Source organism: Podarcis vaucheri, assembly GCF_965113315.1.
Source record: "Podarcis vaucheri genome assembly, chromosome: 2".
NCBI lineage: Eukaryota > Metazoa > Chordata > Lepidosauria > Squamata > Lacertidae > Podarcis > Podarcis vaucheri.
Genome location: NC_138760.1, coordinates 34,397,920 through 34,415,671, shown reverse-complemented (window position 1 = coordinate 34,415,671; position 17,752 = coordinate 34,397,920). Strand labels below are relative to the sequence as shown.

The 17,752-nt window shown below is 48.9% G+C and overlaps 1 protein-coding gene and 1 long non-coding RNA gene across 2 annotated transcripts in view; one reads left to right on the top strand and one right to left on the bottom strand.

Moving 5' to 3' along the window:
• Positions 1-3,575, top strand: part of LOC309525625 — a 76,696-nt gene extending 73,121 nt beyond the window's left edge. Inside the window, exon 2 of the long non-coding RNA XR_014216464.1 lies at positions 1,240-3,575. This is a non-coding gene — a long non-coding RNA (uncharacterized lncRNA). The remainder of the gene's footprint in view (positions 1-1,239) is intronic.
• Positions 3,576-10,723: 7,148 nt separating this feature from the next.
• On the bottom strand, positions 10,724-15,864 carry CBX8 (chromobox 8). The gene is made up of 5 exons (XM_082211851.1): positions 15,516-15,864; positions 14,853-14,896; positions 14,562-14,627; positions 14,364-14,430; positions 10,724-14,126 (listed from the first exon to the last, which is right to left on the bottom strand). The coding sequence occupies exons 1-5, from the start codon at positions 15,582-15,584 to the stop codon at positions 13,278-13,280; spliced, it is 1,095 nt and encodes a 364-aa protein (XP_082067977.1). The 5' UTR covers positions 15,585-15,864; the 3' UTR covers positions 10,724-13,277.
• Between the last annotated feature and the right edge of the window lie 1,888 nt (positions 15,865-17,752).

Here is a 17,752-nt window from a genome sequence, read left to right as displayed (position 1 = left end):
TGGTTTGGCCTTCCAGTTTTCCTGTTTACTCAATGCTGCCACATGAGTTTCCAAACAAAGATATTTATATTCCTTAAAATAAAATAAGGATGAGAAAGGAAGGTGCAAACCTTTTGGGGATGTTGTGCTGATTACACTTGGGTTAACTGCAGCTGTATATGGAATTGGATATTAAAGCAGGTTGGTTCATTCAACCTTGCTTACGCAGAAGTAAATCCCATGGAAATCAATGGGTTTTGTTTCCAAGTAACTGCTTTTATAAACCAGGTGCAGGTTGATAATGAAGCATTGATTGTTTAAGAGCAGTTTTAAGTTTTGGTTAGAAACACTAGCCTGGATTCAACTAACCCACTACATTAGTGGAAGCCAGCAGAAAGGCTCTCGATAACTCACTGTGACTTTTCCCCTCTCCTTACCGCCAATTCCACTCTCGAGAATTGGTAGAACCCCCAGAATAGTGCTTGGGGGGAGGAGGAGAGGGGAGACTGTTCCCTCTGGTAAGGAGGAATCCTTGCACCGGCAGAACACTTGTATTAGACAGTTGATGCATTGGACCTTCTCTTCAGAAGGAAGCTAAATAGGTGGCTTGTACATTGTTCATAGAGCTTTCTATGTTTTGGTGAGATTGAAGTACTAATTGCTAGAGTACGCACAATAGTGGTTCTAAAAACATACTTTATAGTAACAGTATAATTCCATTAAGGAACTTTGCCCAGACCAGAGTAAAGAGTCCCTTTGGCTGATATGTACAATGATGTCACTGATTCTAATGTAGTGTGTAAATGTGACCATAAAGTCAACTTCTAAATGAAAAGCATCCTTGTATATAGCCTTAGAAATGGAAGGAAGCATTTATTCTGAATATGCAGGTGCACTTCCCAAGGGTCTACACTTCTCTGCCCATTTATTGTTCTCCATTCAGGTATCCTTGTTTTTTGTTGGCCTTGCAGAATAGGGACTCGTGTCTCAAAGCAGAGGCTCTAAACCATTGGGCAAGACGTTATGGTCATATTCCTGCCCTATAGCTTTAGAATATAGTGGTACCTCGAGTTACATACGCTTCAGGTTACAGACTCCACTAACCCAGAAATAGTGCTTCAGATTAAGAACTTTGCTTCAGGGTGAGATTAGAAACCATGCTCCGGCAGCGCAGCAACAGCAGGAGGCCCCATTAGCTAAAGTGGTGCTTCAGGTTAAGAACAGTTTCGGGTTAAGAACGAATTAAGTACTTAACCCGAGGTACCACTGTATCTGCTTCAAGACACTTGGAGCCCTGTTTTATAATGGCCACTTCTGTTCATTTGTTGTGTTGTGCTTTTGCCCCAGGATTAATCCTCAGGGCCTACATGGCCTTAGCACACAGGGGTCTTGTTTTTCTTCTCAGCAAAGCATGAATGTCTCACTTTCTGGGTGCCAAAATACAACAGTATGTTCTGTTGGTCTCTCTTAGTATAAGCTCAGCCAATGAATTCTCCATTTGGAAGGCTGAAGGACCTCCACTAGCCAATAATTTGAAAGCTCTTGCCAATGCCTGGCCCAGACTTAGAGTCCTAAACGCCGTCGTGTTCTTTGTTGTGCAGTTGGCAAGTCTTGTTTTTGCAGTCACTGAGAGGGATTTCGTAAACTTCAATTGCCTGCTATCTCATTGACTTTGCTGTGCATCAAGTGTTTACCACATACTTGGTTTCCGTGAATCTTGATTTCTGCAGTGTGCCTTCTGGAGAAGTGTGCTTGCTGGCAGCAGTCTGATGCTGATGCTGCCACAATGAGGTGGCTATTAAAGCCTTAGAGGGCCAAGGTTCTGTAGGAGAGAGACTTCATACTATCCTAGTGTGCATGCTGTTTTGTCCCTTTCAGCTAATCAAAATGGCAGCTGTCTTCTAGAAAGACATGGCAGCCTTCTGTTTTGCCGAGGCCATCCCCTTTCCATAAGGGGGGGAAACATGCATGCTGTATTGGTTAATTGATGACATCCATTGATACAGCTGAGAATTCAGGAGCAGAAACGAGCTTTTCCTCCATCCAGAAACCCTACTGGCTCAAATATAATCTCTTAAACCCTCTCTATGTTATGTGTGTATACCTGTGTTACACAGGGCTTGCAGTGTTGTAACTTACATCAGTATATTTTGCCTCTGTGCATCCTGTTTTCTTCTAACTTTTGCTAGGCACCTAACCTGTGCCATCGGTTGGTTTTCTAGATAAGCTTCTTCTGTCAACACAACCTGAAATATACAACCATTTCCTCTTACCGAGGGGCATCCCTGCCTGTTTCAAACTTCTGTACAATTTTCTTGGGATTCTTGACTTTTGCTCTTCAGACACTGCCATTGTAGACAAGCTTATATTCCACAGCTTGCCTGGAAAATTGAAGAGCCTGTTGCTCTCTTTACCTTAGAAGTTCTAATGCTGTGCCTTTCTATTAACCAGCTATTTCAATTCCAAAGTCTGTAATCTTGAAAACGCCTTACTAACCAGCAAGGTGATCCACTCTTCTGACAACTTGAGTTGACTCCATTCAGTTGCTTAATGTGGAAGTAAGTGAAACATTTAAGAAGGGGGGGGGATCTAGTTGACAAGTTGTGAATTCATATACAGTTTAATCTGTTGTGGCAAATTGGTGCTGACCATGTTTACCAGTTGATAAAGTTAGTATTCAAAGCCTACCTTTATATATTTTTCTTAGGTTTGCTGCTATGTGTCTTGAGTATATTAGTTGTGTGGCAAACTGCTGTTTAAAGTCTTGTCACTACTTTCTCAATTTTTGAAGAGTTTTTGTTAAAAATAAAAAAAACATGAATAATGCTACAGTATTTGTATATCAAATGGATATTTTTCATCTGGAATAATTAAGTTGCTCTTTTGCATTGGCTGGAAGAAGTTATCCGTTTTAAGTCACTTGGTTAAAGGTGTAGTATGCACAGTACCAAAACTATAAAATTTAAAAAAATCACAAAACCGATTTAGTTTTATATTTTGCTGTTCACGTTCCTATAATATTCAGTGTACCAGTTCTGCATTCAAGAAGAATTGCTTTTACAAGAAGGAAACTTGTGAGAATTGGTCCTGTGCTTTTTGTAATGTGTGTCAATCACTGTGTTTAATTTTTTTTTAAGCCAAATAGTTCTTGTATGACATTTTCTAATTGCTTTAACTAGAGCTGTTCCTTTGCTTTTATGCTAAGAGAACAAAAGTTGGAGATGTTATTACCCTGGGAAAGCTTAGGTTCTTTGTTAGAGTGGGACAGACTTTCCAGCCAGAATATTAAATAAGGCTGAAAGCAATGTCTGCCCATTGATCTCACTGTGGGTTCATTGCTCCATTTGGGGTTTGTTTGCTTGACCCTGGCTGGCTGGCTTTGCTTGCTTCTCTTGTGTGATGTCTTATCTCCCAGTTTCCTTTGGCCATTAACTTTAGTTTAGGCTTGAGATTTCTAGGCTGTTTTGTGTGTTTGTTTTTTTTAAATTTATTTTACAGGTTAAAAGGGCTCCTAGAAGATGCTATGCTGGACAATTTTTGTATAACTTTCAATTCATTGTTTTAGTATCAATAAATATTTTTTTAACTTTTCAGCTAACTGTGGCCTATGCATAGTTCAATTCCTGTACTTGAATTGATTGGTTGTATTTCTGTGTGCAACTTTCCATTCGGATGGATCCCAAATACTTCCTTCTCCACTGTACTCTTTCCCCCACCAAAAGACAGAGAGAGAAATTATAAGGTACTAGTGCATTTAATACTGGGCAAAAGAACTACCTAATGTATCAGTAGATGTTCACAAGAAAAGAAAAACAGTCAAGTCCTTCTGCTCATCTGACGACTTGTGGAACATTCTTTATAACATCTTGTATAACACCCTGGCACTATCAACTGACAATTAACAGGTGCAGAGCCGGTTCTACCATTAGGCAGTCTGAGGTGGCTGCCTTAGGTTGCAGAAGACCCCAAGGTAGCAGCCCCACAGGCTCCCTGCCACTGCTGTCAGCTGAATTTGTATCTGAAATCATGTGAGATCTCATCCAAATTTTGCACTTACAACCAGCACCGCTTCTCTGCTGATGGCAAAAGCGGCGCCAGTGGCAAAAGGTATGGAGGCGGCAGGGCAGGGAAAGGTGACACGCCCTGTTTTGCCTCAAGCCCTGAACAGGTGTGTCCACAAATTACCGTAATCTAATGTTTATTTTCATCTCGTCCACGTGACTTGCTAGAAGAAATTTCTACAGATAATTGGAGTGTTTTCTAACACAACCTGCCTATTATTTGTGTGTGTGTGTCTGTTTGTAAGAGAGAGAGAAAAAAAATATCTCAGCTGAATCATGCCATGATCAAATCCCTAGACTCTTGACATCCAAACACTACAGTACAAGTCTTTGACTTAACTGCTACTGCAGCTGCCGCGGCCCAGAGCAACTCCCATACAAAGCTGCTGGCTATTCTCTCTCTAAATGCGGCATTGTGGGAATCTGTTCAGGCAGGCAGTGCTCTACTGCCAAAGGCCTCTAGTGGCCAGAGCCGGTCCTGCTGCCGAATGTGGCAGCGAAGCTCTCCGGGAAGGGAATCGAAAGCGTCTAACGCCTGCGTGAGCCCAGAAAACAAGTCACAACTCCGTTTCTTCAATGGCCCATTCTTTGAGCCCGCGGTGGCTCCTGTGGTGCTATGTTGACCCGGTTAAAAGGAGCAACGGTAGTTTATAAGCCGCTTGGCTCGGGGGAGTCGGTGGAAAGGGGTGGATCCCTACATTTTCCACCTCCACCGTCTTCCAAAAGTCAACAGTGTAGGAAGTGGGGTAATAAATAGCAGCTGAAGCGCAGCATCTGCAGAACCACTAGTATGGGAGAGAAGACGAGAAAGGGCCACGCCTCTCAATGGAGGACTCCCATCAGTCCCCATCCAGCACGGCCATGGTCACGGGGATTGCGAGAGTTGTAGTCCAAGGGCGTTTGGGAGGCCACACGTTGCCTGAACACCCCTGTTTGTGTCACCCGGGGGCCGATTAACTTGGCAGACATTTGCCTCCTGGCGAGCTCATTCCCAGGCTGATCCCGCAGGGATGACCTAGCCATTTCCACCGGCTGTTCCTCAAGCCCAAGAGGCCGCTGGATGCTGCAGTCGACTTAAAATTTCTACTGCTTAGGCATACCGCTGAATAAAGTTCGCTGCTGAGCCAAGAGAGCTTTCTTACGGGTATCCTCCCCTATATAAATTGCTGTGGGTGGAATGAGAGACTTTCCCTGCGGGACTCGAGGCCGAATCGGGAGTTTCCCAAGTCCATGCGCGTCCCTTATGAAGAAGAATTACGGTTCCTTTGATGTTCCAACGACTTGCTCTTGAGTAATCGGCTGAAGCGAAAAACCTGTACTGGAACATTTGCTCCATAATTAAACGTCGTAAAAATCCTCTCCTCCCACCTCCTTTTCTTGCAACGTTGCATGGCCGCTGCAACATTCCTCTTTTTGCTTGGGGAGGGGAAAGACGTGTATGATCCTTCCTCCCCTCGGGCTACCTGGTTCTCTCTGAAATAAAGGCTGCAGCCGCACCGAGTTTGTGCTTCGGCCCATCCACTGACACATTGCCATCCTCAAGGGACGGTGGACTGTTTGAACCCCGCGCCGACTGGTGGTTGCACTCTCGCGCTCTTCCTTTCCCCTCAGATTGCAGCGGAGGCTGCTCCATTTGGGCAAACGAGGCACAGCCCCTCAGCCGGTCCCCCAGCCCAGTGGGCAGCACTGCCCGTCAGCTTCCTCCCCCTCTCTGCCGCCCTTTGTAGGCCTCAGCAGGGAAGAGGAGGGGGGCAAAACCTGTTATGTGTCCGGCTTTACCCCCGCCCCGCCGTCCCTGCCCAGGGGGCACCAGCCACCGCTGCCCCCTTGGTTAAGTCCAGAGTAAATCCCTCTGGTCTTTGTCCATGGAGTTTTCTTGGCAGGGATGGAGTGGCTTGCCTGTTCCTACTCCAGGTGGATCACGTTTGGTCAAAACTCTCCACTATGACCTGTCCATCTTGGGTGGCCCTGCACGGCATAGCTCATAGCTTCTCTGAGTTATTCAAGCCCCTTCGCCACGGCAAGGCAGTTAAAGAAGGCTGATCGCCGAAGAATTGATGCTTTTGAATTATGGTGCTGGAGGAGACTCTTGAGAGTCCCACGGACTGCAAGAAGATCAAACCAATCCATTCTTAAGGAAATCAGCCCTGAGTGCTCACTGGGAGGACATATCCTGAAGCTGAGGCTCCAATACTTTGGCCACCTCATGAGAAGAGAAGACTCCCTGGAAAAGACCCTGATGTTGGGAAAGATGGAGGGAACAAGGAGAAGGGGACGACAGAGGACGAGATGGTTGGACAGTGTTCTCGAAGCTACCAGCATGAGTTTGACCAAACTGTGGGAGGCAGTGGAAGACAGGAGTGCCTGGCGTGCTCTGGTCCATGGGGTCACGAAGAGTCGGACACGACTAAACGACTAAACAACAACAACAACAAATCCCTCTGGAAGGGCTATTCTGCCCTAGTCGACACGGAGAAAGGAAAGCGGCCCGGCGTAGTCTCCGCATCTCTCTGTAGTCCAGAATTGAAAAAGCCACGCTGTCAAAATAAATCCTGGACGGCTAAGGGATGGATGGATCCCTGTTCCTCTCAAGCTTGGAGAAGTCCGAAACGTGAAAACTCAGCAGTTCCATATCAAGGAGGGAAAGCAAATTGCAGCGGTTCCAAACACAGCTTGTATAGCCCTCCTAACGAGGGAAGTCGCAATCCTAAAAACAACAAAATACAGGTCTCGCCGCCTTTCCTAAAAACAGCGGAGGAGACGGCGAGTTCCTTGGCTATCTTTAGGAAAGGACTCCAAGACCCCGAGTAACTGGATCCCTGCCAGAAACTGAATCAGATCTTTCCTCCCACACCGGCAGCGCATAGGAAGCGAGGCTGGATGCGCGGGGCGCAACGGGGGGGGGGGGTGCTGGCGATAGCGAGAGAGGCGCCTTCCCACGCGACGGGGGTGACCAGCCTTGGCAACTGAACTGCATCCGGGACAGGACTTTCGTGTCAGCTCAAACCTCGTGACACCTGGGCGCCAAGCTCAACTCAGTGCAGACATTGACAAGCATTGCAGAGATGAATGCTCACCCTCAGCTCCGAATGGCCCAAGGCACCGCCTTCAATTGTCTTAGAATCACAGAATCGCAGAGTTAGAAGGGACCCCCCCCCCAAAAGGGTCATCAGACTGTTCCTTGAGCTCCTCCAGCACCTTCACGGAGGAGGCCGTGAGCAGAAACAAAGAACGCTGCCTGAGCCAGACCGCCGGCTTATCTAAGTCGGTCCTTGGCAGCAGCTCTGCTGGGGACATTCCAAGCCACGCCGGGAATTGAACCAAAGCACCTCTTTATGCGAGGCTGAGCTACCAGTCTGGTGCCCGGCTCTCCCTTTTGGACAAAGAGGGGAGTCGGTGTTTTGAAAGGAATACGGGCTTCCTTGATACAGTGGTACCCTCTGTTACAGACGCTTCAGGTTACAGACTCCGCTAACCCAGAAATAGTGCTTCAGGTTAAGAACTTTGCTTCAGGATGAGAACAGAAATCGTGCAGCGGCGGCGCAGCGGCAGCAGGAGGCCCCATTAGCTAAAGTGATGCTTCAGGTTTAGAACAGTTTCAGGTTAAGAACGGACCTCTGGAACGAATTAAGTTCTTAACCCGAGGTACCACTGTGTTCTCCCTTGATCTCAGTAAGGGAACAGTCGTGGCTGAGCTGATCTTTCCGGCAGGAGACGCAGAGGCACCGTGCAGGGACTACTAAAACCATCGGACGAACACGAGCGGGCAGAACCGGGTTCAAATCTCCGCTCAAGCCAGAAACTCATTGGCTGGCCATTGGATCCTCTCTCTCTCCCGATCCCTAATGTTGTTTTAAAGAGGACAAGTGGGAGAAGAGAGACCTCGCTTTGCCCCCCTCGAGTTGCTTTGGAGAAAAGATACGGTAAGAATCATAGGATCCAACCTCTAGTGGCCGAGGGGTCTTTGCCCCCCCCCCATAAAATATTTGAGGGGGCCCACAAAGTTGAAGGGCATTGCCATTCAAATGATGATAGATTACGTGGGGCGGGGCTTACCTTCCTCCCCCCACCCAAATATTTTTCTTCAGGTTGTTAAGAATGGTCCTAAATAAATATGGATGAGATGCTTCCAAATCGGGAGCCTTTGGGCGCATCCTTCATGAGGACTGGGGGCTTCTTTGAAGGACCACGCAACCCAACTTAGGTGCCAGCTGCCCACAAAATTCCCCGTGAAGAGGCCGGGCACCCACACATTTCGGCGCCAGGGCCATGCACGCAGCATGACACACCCACAGCCCCGGGAACCCACGGTCGCGGGACCAAGCTGGCTCTTCTGCTACCGAACCAGCGTTTCTGGGCTTGCTAATTGCTGGCTTGGCGTCGCGCACAGCCGAAGGGAAACACGCCGCAGCAAACAATAATTAAGCGAGCACCGCGTCTGCGGGGAAGGAGACGCTCCCGACCAAAACTTGGCTTTTCTGATAGAGCTGATCGCTGTCCTTTCTCAGCGTGAGACATTCAGGGTCCAAGATGGCCCGAGATGGCTGGGATGCAAGACTAGGTGGGAGAGAACGGGGCGAGAGTGGAAACTCTACCTCCAGGAAAATCCTAAAATTAAATCATCTAGTCGCTCTGGAGTTGCCCCTCTCTGTCCTTCCACGCACCCCCGTTTTGTTGTTGTTTTTCCCGAAGGTAAGGTGACTTCCGGGGGGGGCACGCTTATAATTCAGAAGTTTCTTAATGAAATGCAAGCCGCGGTTCGTTCCGTGGCTACTGGCTCATCGCTCGCTTGAGAGAGGCTTTTATCCCGCTTAAAAATGCGGCAGTTGCTGCTACTCATACCGACGACCCGCAGCAACATGAGCTTACTCCTGAGTAAGGTAAACGACTTCACGGACCCCCAAGACAAAGAGAGCTAAGAGATAGGGTGGCCGTGGCTGTTCTCAGAGGCGGCCAGCGCGAGTTGTACTCTTTCTTCTTCTTTTTTTTTTAGCAGGAAAGATCCCGGGGTACCGGACGGCCTTTATCATTCCCCAAGCCAGAGTGCTGCCTGCAGGATCCCACTTGAATCCGGGAAGCTCAGATTCAAATCCCCACTCAGCGAAGAAACTCAGCCTGCCCTCCCTCTCAGGGTTGTTGTACGAGAAGGAGGATGGGATGAAAAGTTAACTTTTTCAGATCAGGCGCCGGCTGTTCTCCTTCAGGGAGGGTTGTCCTTTAACTCCCCCCGCTCCATCCTCCCCCCCCCACCCCCGCCCAAGTGACCACGGAAGGTTATTCTAAGTCTAAGGCATCGAGTGACCGCCCCCCTTGGGTGCTCCGCAGTCTGGCCAGATTAGCAGAACTCCTGCGCGTTTCGCTCTGTCTGGTCATGGGAGAAGATAGCTAGGACTTGGGGAGACCCGCAGAGGACGCTCGGCATGAAAACGACTTCTGCTTCCCCAGAGCTGCCAGAAATGCGATAGTACTCTCCTAGCAACGTCAAGGCTAGCGGAGAGTGGGGAGGCTATGGAGGCAGTTCCGGAGAGAGCAAGAGGACGCTTCTCTACTGCTGTTATCTCCATAGCTAACCTTGAGCTGCAGCCGCTCCTTAATCACTAAACGAAGCGCAGCAGGCCGAGGGCTGTCCGGCCCTGTTCTGCTCGAGCTTGCCGTCCTTGCATTTAAAATCTGAGGTGGGGGCGCTTTTCCTACTCTTGGTTCGTACTTTACGTCAAGCTCTCCAGACTGGCGATGCAGAGACTGCTCCTCTAAAGGTTAAGATAGGGCTTTCCTTCGCGTTTACTTCGCATTTGCTCAGTTTAGAGCATTACTTGGTGTGTGATCCCATTGATGACTTGGCTAAGAGGAAAACTTGCATCGTGTGAGCATTTCCTACCATTGAAGTCAACGGGAACGGGAATGACCCCCCCCCCCCCGCGATTTTGTTGGATGCAATAACGCGCGCACACACACTCCTGGCCCCGCTCCACTTAGAAACCCAGGAGAACCGCTTAGGAACCTGCGAGGGGGAAAGTCCGAGATGGACCCTTGCCTTTCAGTGTTCACCAATGCAGCTTCCACTACTTGGTGAGTATCAGCTGAGCAACAAATAAAAATAATAGGGTTCTACTCTCGTTTTTAACCTCCGGTATATTCAGGTCACTGTTGGAATGAGTGGCAGGGAGGTCTTAGACTGGAAATAATGTGGCAACAGGATGGGAGTTAAAAAAAACAGGCCGGTATAAGCAGAGAGACCAAAGCAAACCACTGGGAGAAATTCCTAGCCCAATTCCCTTTCTAGTCTGGTAATAAATTTTATCATCTGGCTGGGCTATAGTTCAGTCTACCTATGGAGATCTAGGTCTCTTCCAGGGCTTAAATGTCTTCTTAAGCTGCCCCCGCCTCCCCTTGAGAGATGTGTTCCAACAAAGATAGTCACAGGCAGCATCTTTTCCCCTTGACTGAAACATCTCACTCAGGAAATGGTACCCAGCACAGCCCCCTCTGGTTACTGCAGCAGAAGCACTGCTGAGTCAGCAAAAGTGGCCCAGTCCCCTCCCCGCCTCTCCCCCCCCCCAACCCAGCCACAAGCCTTTCCAGCAGGGAAACACATTGCCAGCGGCCCTCTGAATTGCAAATGGGGGGGGGAGGTTGCATCTCTCTTGCACTCCACAGAGCAACAAACAAAACAAAGCCAAGTCTCTATTTACAAAGTCGTATATATATTTCAGTTCACATAAAAAGCAGGTACTGTATTAGACATTCAACACTGGCCGAAGACACCTACTTAAGCTTCACTTCTGAGACTTGTTAGGCCAGATCCATGATTATAGGTTTTGTATTTTCTTTTCCTTTTTTTTTACAAAGAGAATTAAATAACTCACACGCACATACATTCAATATATGTAACTATGTACATACACATATACACCCACATGTATGTTTAGCTTTTATATACCCATGGGCGTGCGTCGAGAGACACACGTCCGTCAGTGGCACAGAGCCACCTTTGACACCTGAGGAGGTAGGGACCGCATTTGTGATCTATTTTCAACCCAAGAGGCATTCCTCCTGGCCACTACCCTTTCCCCAACCCCAAACCCTCCAGCCTCTGTAGCAGGACTACAGAAACCTTTGTCAACATACAAAAAGCTGACATACATATTCCCCACCCACCCCATGTAGGAGAACTGAACGCATCTGCAGTTTGTTTCATGAAGTTTTTGAACTGAGTTTGCAATATTGGCTTCGTTTTAGAAAGGAGGGGACAGAAAACAAGAACCTGACTTACTTCCCTCATTACAGTCCCAACAAAAATCCCCACATTTGTTTCGTTGGAAGAAACCTCCAAAATAATGAACAGAAGCAAGGAGGTGGGTGAAGAAGCAAGACATTTCTAGCTGATCCCAGAGAAAGAAAGCAGCCCTCCTTGTGCTTCCTTCTTACACCCAACCTTCGTCCTCCCCATGTCTCATTATGCCACATGTGCTTTCATCCCCAGCGCGTCCCCAAATTAGAGCATGCTTTAAAAGGTTCCAGCAAGTAGGCCATTCAGAGAAAAGACAGAGAAGGCTACTCACCCCCCCCCCACCAGGCCCTTGGAGACTGCTAGACAGATTTGTGCTTTTTGAACCAAGAAGAGATGCTTAAATCAATATCTATTGGGACACCACAACACCTGCTAAACACAAACGAGAGCAAAGCCAGCCTCCCATTCTGCACACATCCCCTCTTAATGTGGGAGGGTCTAACGCAGGGTTAGGAAACAAATTTGCATTCCCGGAAAAAAAACAACAACTGGAGGGAGCTGAATATAAGCAACGCATTTTACAAATCTTCAAATGTCAAGAGTGCTTTATGCAAGGGAGCAGGAAAAAGGGGGTTATGTTCAGCATAAAACTGGCAGGTGAAAATAACTATTTGACTGTTGATCACAGAAAGAAGAATCTCGTGTGGGACTGGGGGTAAGGGGGGGGCGGAGCAGAATATACTTCTTCCCAGAAAGTACAAGAGAAAGAAAGCCACATATAAACAGGCAGCTTGCTTTGTAACTGATCTTGTGCCCCTAATTAAGTGTCTTTTAAAGAGGAGCTGCTTTCTCAGCCTCTATAATGGAGGCTTAACATTTCTGAGGAAGATAAAGATCTTCCCTAACACACCTTTTTAAAGACCTATCTAACAACCAGGGAAGAAGGTCAATTGTGGGGAAGTTGGTGGGGAAGAGAGAGGAGGTTTACTTTCAATGTAACAGCAGGATCGCCTAAAATATGAGCAGTGAGATACTTTCCTCCCCAACTTTTCTGGCATGTAAGGAATGTAAACAGATTTTTCTTTTTTTGGAGTGACTAGGGAAGGACGAAAGAAAGAAAGAAAGAAAGACCAGAACAAGTTAAGCTAAACTATCAGCTCAGTTACTTCTCCCCACCCCCTTCTCCCCACAAGTCATTTTAAAGTGCATGACAGCAGCTACACTTTTTCGGAATCTTGAAACATACAAAGCCCCTTTTCCCTTGCAAGAAAAGGTAATTCAAGTTAATACTTCTTTGCTAAAACATCTTTCGGATTTTTGTTTTTTTAATTGACACGTTTTATAGCAACAACTTAAAAAAAAAAACTGGAGCAAAACATATGAAAGACAATACTGTAAAGTCAAGTGCTCACTTCAGCTGCCCAGCTAGAACAGTTGTGTATACAGCACACTTGATTGTACAAAGCAACACCTTATAATATAACAATCAAGAAACTGGAGACCTTTTATCGTCCCCCCAGGTGAATATAATACCCCCTATTTGCCCTCATCTTCTTTGGGGGAAGGGACAGGGTAAAAAAAAAGGAAAACAAACAAACCAGAAAAAATGAAATCAATATGTTATAATTAGCTAATAAGGTCATTCACTATCTACACCTGCTCTTGCAACTGAAGTAAGACATACATCAGTTCTGTTTTTTTTTACTGTCCTTCTCCAAGAGCCTTAAATAAAAAACCAACAACTTAGAGTTGAAATATATATGTATATAGATATATATATGTATTTTTCTTTAAATAACATATTTACATCTAATAGAAAATATAACTCTAGAGATAATTTTTCCAACCAAAATTGAAATTGGTGGTGAGGGACTAAATGAATGAGTTAAGGACAGGTGTGTTCCCCCCTCCCCCTCCCCCAATCCTGTCCAATAAACCAAAAATCCAGAACCAGACAACAACCTCTACCCCAAACCCTTTAGAGGCTGCCTCTTCTCAAAGGGAATTCATCGCTTTTCCTTGAAGAACCCTTGGTCTGTGCTGCTCTCCTTAATGGTAACTGTCAAGAAATTAGACGTCACATCAGTGACTACCACTTTCTCCAAGTTGTTGAGAGATGGGCTCCAAGCTTCCTCTTCCGGGTCACCAAGGATCCTGGAGACAGGGATGCGGGCAATGAGAGAAGGCCTGCCAGCCTGGGTCCCTATACCGTCTCGGTATAAGCCGCCTTGGCTCGCAGAGCTGTGCAAGATCTTAGGGGCGCCCAAGTCCAAACTACTTTGCCCTTTCGGATCCAGAAAATCTGCCCTGTGCTTTGTTAGCCTGGGGGGGTAGGCCTCAGGTGCACACAGCTTAATGCCAGCTTCTGCTCTGGGGCTGGAGACAGCGCTGGGTAACTCAGGCTCCCGTCTCCGAGCTAACTGGATCACACTGTGTCCTGAGCTGAATTTGGCTGTGCCCGGGTTAGCTGCCTCTTCCAGTTTTCTGGCCTTTAGGTAATCGACCACGGCCTTGTCCCCTGGTTCCACCGATTTCCGCTTGCAGGTGACGTCAGCCGATTCAGGCAGGTCTTTGTAGAGCTCTTTCCTGGGCTTGGGGCCTCGCTTTTTAAAGGCTGCTTCAGACCGGTCTTCCTCTGCCCCAATCCTGTTTTCCTGGATGGTCTCTACCCGGGAGGTGTTGGTGGTAACAGTGGCGGAGGTGCTTTGAGGGGGCAATGGGATTTGCCTCAGTCCTTCCCTAGCACGGGAAGTAGAGCCCATCTCCTGGGGGGACCTTCCTGGGTACGGCACCCGGATCCCCCTAGCAGAGTCGCTACGGAATTCATAGGTCTTAGCTTTGGCTTTTGCCTGGGCCTGCAACAGAACAGAACAGAACAGATAAAAAGGAACTGGATTGATCTAATACTTTGCCACAGCAGCTTCATCAATTTAGCTTATAAAGCAATCACAGTGTTTGTTTTTCCCTCTGGTGCACATACAGATATAAACACAGCAATGGAATCATCCCTCATTAGCAATGCTGCTTTTTGAAAGTGATTTCTGTTACACCCAGAAGACACCTCTCTCTTTATCCTGTACACTTCCTCTTACCTTTAGCAAAAACGTTTTGGGTTTGGGGCCTCGTTTCTTAGGACCATAAAGTTCCATTTCTCTTTCCCTAAATAAGGTTTTTAAAAGGAAAAAGGGAAAAAAATTAAAAAACCCCAGAAGATCATAACATCAGATTAGCACTGCTCCAAAACACAGTGATATGGGTAAAAAGTAATTCCCCCTGCCTAAAGAGCATACCTTTCCTCAAAAGCTGCAAGCAGACGTGCATCCAGAATATTTTCCTCAGGTTCCCAGGTGCTGTATCTAGCCAAAGGAGAAGGAAAACAAAATGAGGTGGTGTGAGGGGTTGTTTCTTTAACGCGTTCTTATTTTCCAGAACAGAACGAGTGCATGGTAACTTAAAAGATCGTCCAGTCCATCCCTCTTTCCATTAAAACACTATATTCAGTTTTACTGCAAAATAAAACAAGGCCAACACCATCCTAAATACACATTCAGCTTCAAGGACTGCCTTTGACAGTTACTTACTTTTGAGACCAGCCCTTCCATTTCACAAGATATTCCATACGACCCTGCAGATGTCAAGAGGAGAAGACAAATTAGCATGCATTTCAGGAAAAGGAGGGGGGCGGTCCAGAAGAATGCAATACAACGCTCAAAACCATGCTTGTAATAAAAACCAAAGGTGCACTCAAAAGCATGTGTCAGGGGTGTGGGTGTGTGCAGTGTGTATGTGTGTGTTGCTGGTGGCCAAAAGGGTGCCACAAAAATGCACACACAAGCGGCAACGGCGGAAAGAGAGAGAGAGAGAGAAATCCATACATGAAAAAGGGGGCGTGCTGCAAAAAACGTGATCAAACATGCATGCAGCGAATGCGTGCAGCGAAAGATCCGTGCAGCAGCCCGAACGGTGCATGCATGCAAAGGAAGGAGGCGCAGGAGCCGCTTTCGATGGCGGTGGCGCTGGCACCGTGCGCAACGCGAGCAGCAGCCCGGAGGAAGCGGCGGGGCTCCGGAGTGCTGCTGCTGCTGCTGCTGCTGCATCAGAAGGAGAAGGCAGGGGGGAGCAGCCGGGCCAGCGCCGCTCGCTCGCCTGCCTGCCTGCCTGCGGCCTCGCGCGGGGCCTGCGGGCCCGGGGGCGGCGCGCACAAAGCCCCGACGGGCGCTTCCCGTGCGCGCGAGGGCACCTACTTTGCGGATGCGTCTCTTGAGCAAGGCCTCGGCCGCGAACACCCTCTCGCCGACGGCGGAGAGCTCCATGTTTACTCGGCCGCGGGCAGCAGGAAAGCGGCGGCGGCGGCGGCAGCGGCGGCGGCCAGCCCAGCCCAGACCATAATACTCCGCTCGCTGACGTCAGCCGTCGCCCTCCCTCGCCTGCCTCCGCACTTGTTGCTGGCGGAGCCTGGCTGCCTGGCTGCGTGCGCGCTCGCTCCCTCGGAGCAACCGCGGCGGTGGAGGGAGAGCAGAGGAGAGAGGGAGGCCGCCGCCGCCGCTGCCGCTGCCGGAGCTCCTCCGCTCGGCCTGGGCCCGGCTCTTCCCCCGGCCGCGCGGCGCCCGCCTCCCTGCGACGTGAGCCGCGTTTCAATCGCAAGGGGGCGGCGCCCAAGGAGCAGGGAGGCAGGAGGGGGCGGGCAGGCTGCGTCCCAAGGAGGAGGAGGAGGAGAGCAGGGAGGGGGCTCTCCGGAGGGGGGAGGGAGGAGGGGGTCCTCAGCTGTCTGGTTCTGGAGACCGGGGTGGGGGGGAGGGGTGCACATCTAGGCAGCCCTCCCCAGCCACCACCCCCCTTCCCCCTTTCGCAGAGAGACGCTGCAGCCTGGACTCGCTGCAGCTTGCCAAGGCACTCGGGCCCACGGCCTGATCTTCTCCCTATTCACCGTGGGGTGGGGGGTGGGGGTAGGGGGCGAGGATGCGGGGTGGGGGTGGGAAGGAGGGTGGAATAAATTCAGTGGCATTTCTAGAAGCCGATGATACTATAACGGTTTTATTGTGTGTGTGTTTCAAACGACGTATTTACAAAATAAACGACGACGACGCCTCCCTAAGCCTTGCAGAGAAACTAGCCCCCCCCCATCCGAAGATCAGGGGTGTTGGTAGAATAATAAAGGGGGTGTCCACGCCGGGTGAATGGGGATGCCAAGTTTCCTCGGCTTGGGTAGTGGACAGGTTTGGGAAATCGATGGCGTTCTCGATCCTCTAGGCAAGGACGGTTTGGTGGCGAGTGTGGCGCGCATTGCAAAAATAAATGAAATAATTTAGCCTATCCTTCACCCCCCCACACACACGCCCGCCTCTCCTTCCCCACACCGCGTAAAGTGCCTTTTAATAGCGGGAGGAGGAGGCGGGACCAGAATGGGTTAGGTACCACCACCGAAGCCGCCAGCCAGCGCGCTGCCTTCCTGCACCCAGCTCAAGCAGACGCTGCATTTCCTGAACAGCAGCAGCAGCAGCAGCGACGTTTGTGCAGAGAAAGGGATTTGGAAAAGAAAGGGGGGGATAGCACTCAAATGCACACAATGGGCTGGAAAAGTCGACTCAGCAAGCGAGCCCCCCATCTCTTTTTCGGTGGAACCGGAGCAAGAGGAGGACTGCTCCTCCTGGGACTGGACCTCTTTCCTTCCCAAGATCCAGACACACCAGAGCCGGGTCGCTTTCCTAGGCAGCCTTCGGTCGCCAAGGAAAAGCCTCGCTCCGCTCCCTCGTCCACCTCTGCCGAAACCAGGGGGGCTCCTGCGCTTTTCCACGAGCAAAGCGTTCGCCTTCCTCTGGAGTTCTGCTGCGTAGAAAAGTTGAAACGCAGCAGCCGTTTCGTTTTATGGCAACATATTGAGCAAAACTCGGTTGAACTTTGACTTAAGGCATATTTGCAGCATGACACATGCAGACAGATACGGGGACGGGGGTTGTGCACGTGTGTGAGAGGGATGCGGAAATATGCGATAGAAAAACCATAAACGCGCGATTTGCGCGGTGGAGAAAGAGTCTCTGTTACTTATTACCGATCTTTATTGACCTTTCCGTCCTAGGTGGGGAGGGATCTGAGCGGTGATAAAGTTAAACAGGAGATCCTAACTTTGTCTACTTACTCGGCGGTAAGTTCCACGGACATCATGACTCCCCACTTCAGAGTTAAGCACGTGTGGGATCGGAGCGAAAGAAACCTACGAAGCTGCGATCCTAAGTACACTTCTTTGACATCAGTTTGGCTTTACCAACAAAACGTTTCCTGTGAACTCCGGGAATGTCGGACAGACAGGGAGGGAGTTTTTGGCTGCATGGCTTTTGAAGACCCGCGCCCCATCCAGAAGTCAGTTGTGCCGGATAATTTTGACGTGATCCCCAAATCAGGCTTCAAGATGAACTATTTCTGTCCAACTGCTTGAAGTCTGGAGCAAAAACAACAACAACAAAACTCACTCCACAGGGACAGA

What these genes read in the sequence shown, in the direction of transcription:
- CBX8 (XM_082211851.1), bottom strand. Translation starts at nt 15,584, where the DNA reads ATGGAGCTCTCCGCCGTCGGCGAGAGGGTGTTCGCGGCCGAGGCCTTG. An exon ending in TCAAGAGACGCATCCGCAAA is followed by an intron (nt 14,897 to 15,515) that starts GTAGGTGCCCTC and finishes TGACATCTGCAG; the next exon opens with GGTCGTATGGAATATCTTGT. An exon ending in CCAAAACGTTTTTGCTAAAG is followed by an intron (nt 14,127 to 14,363) that starts GTAAGAGGAAGT and finishes GTTCTGTTGCAG; the next exon opens with GCCCAGGCAAAAGCCAAAGC.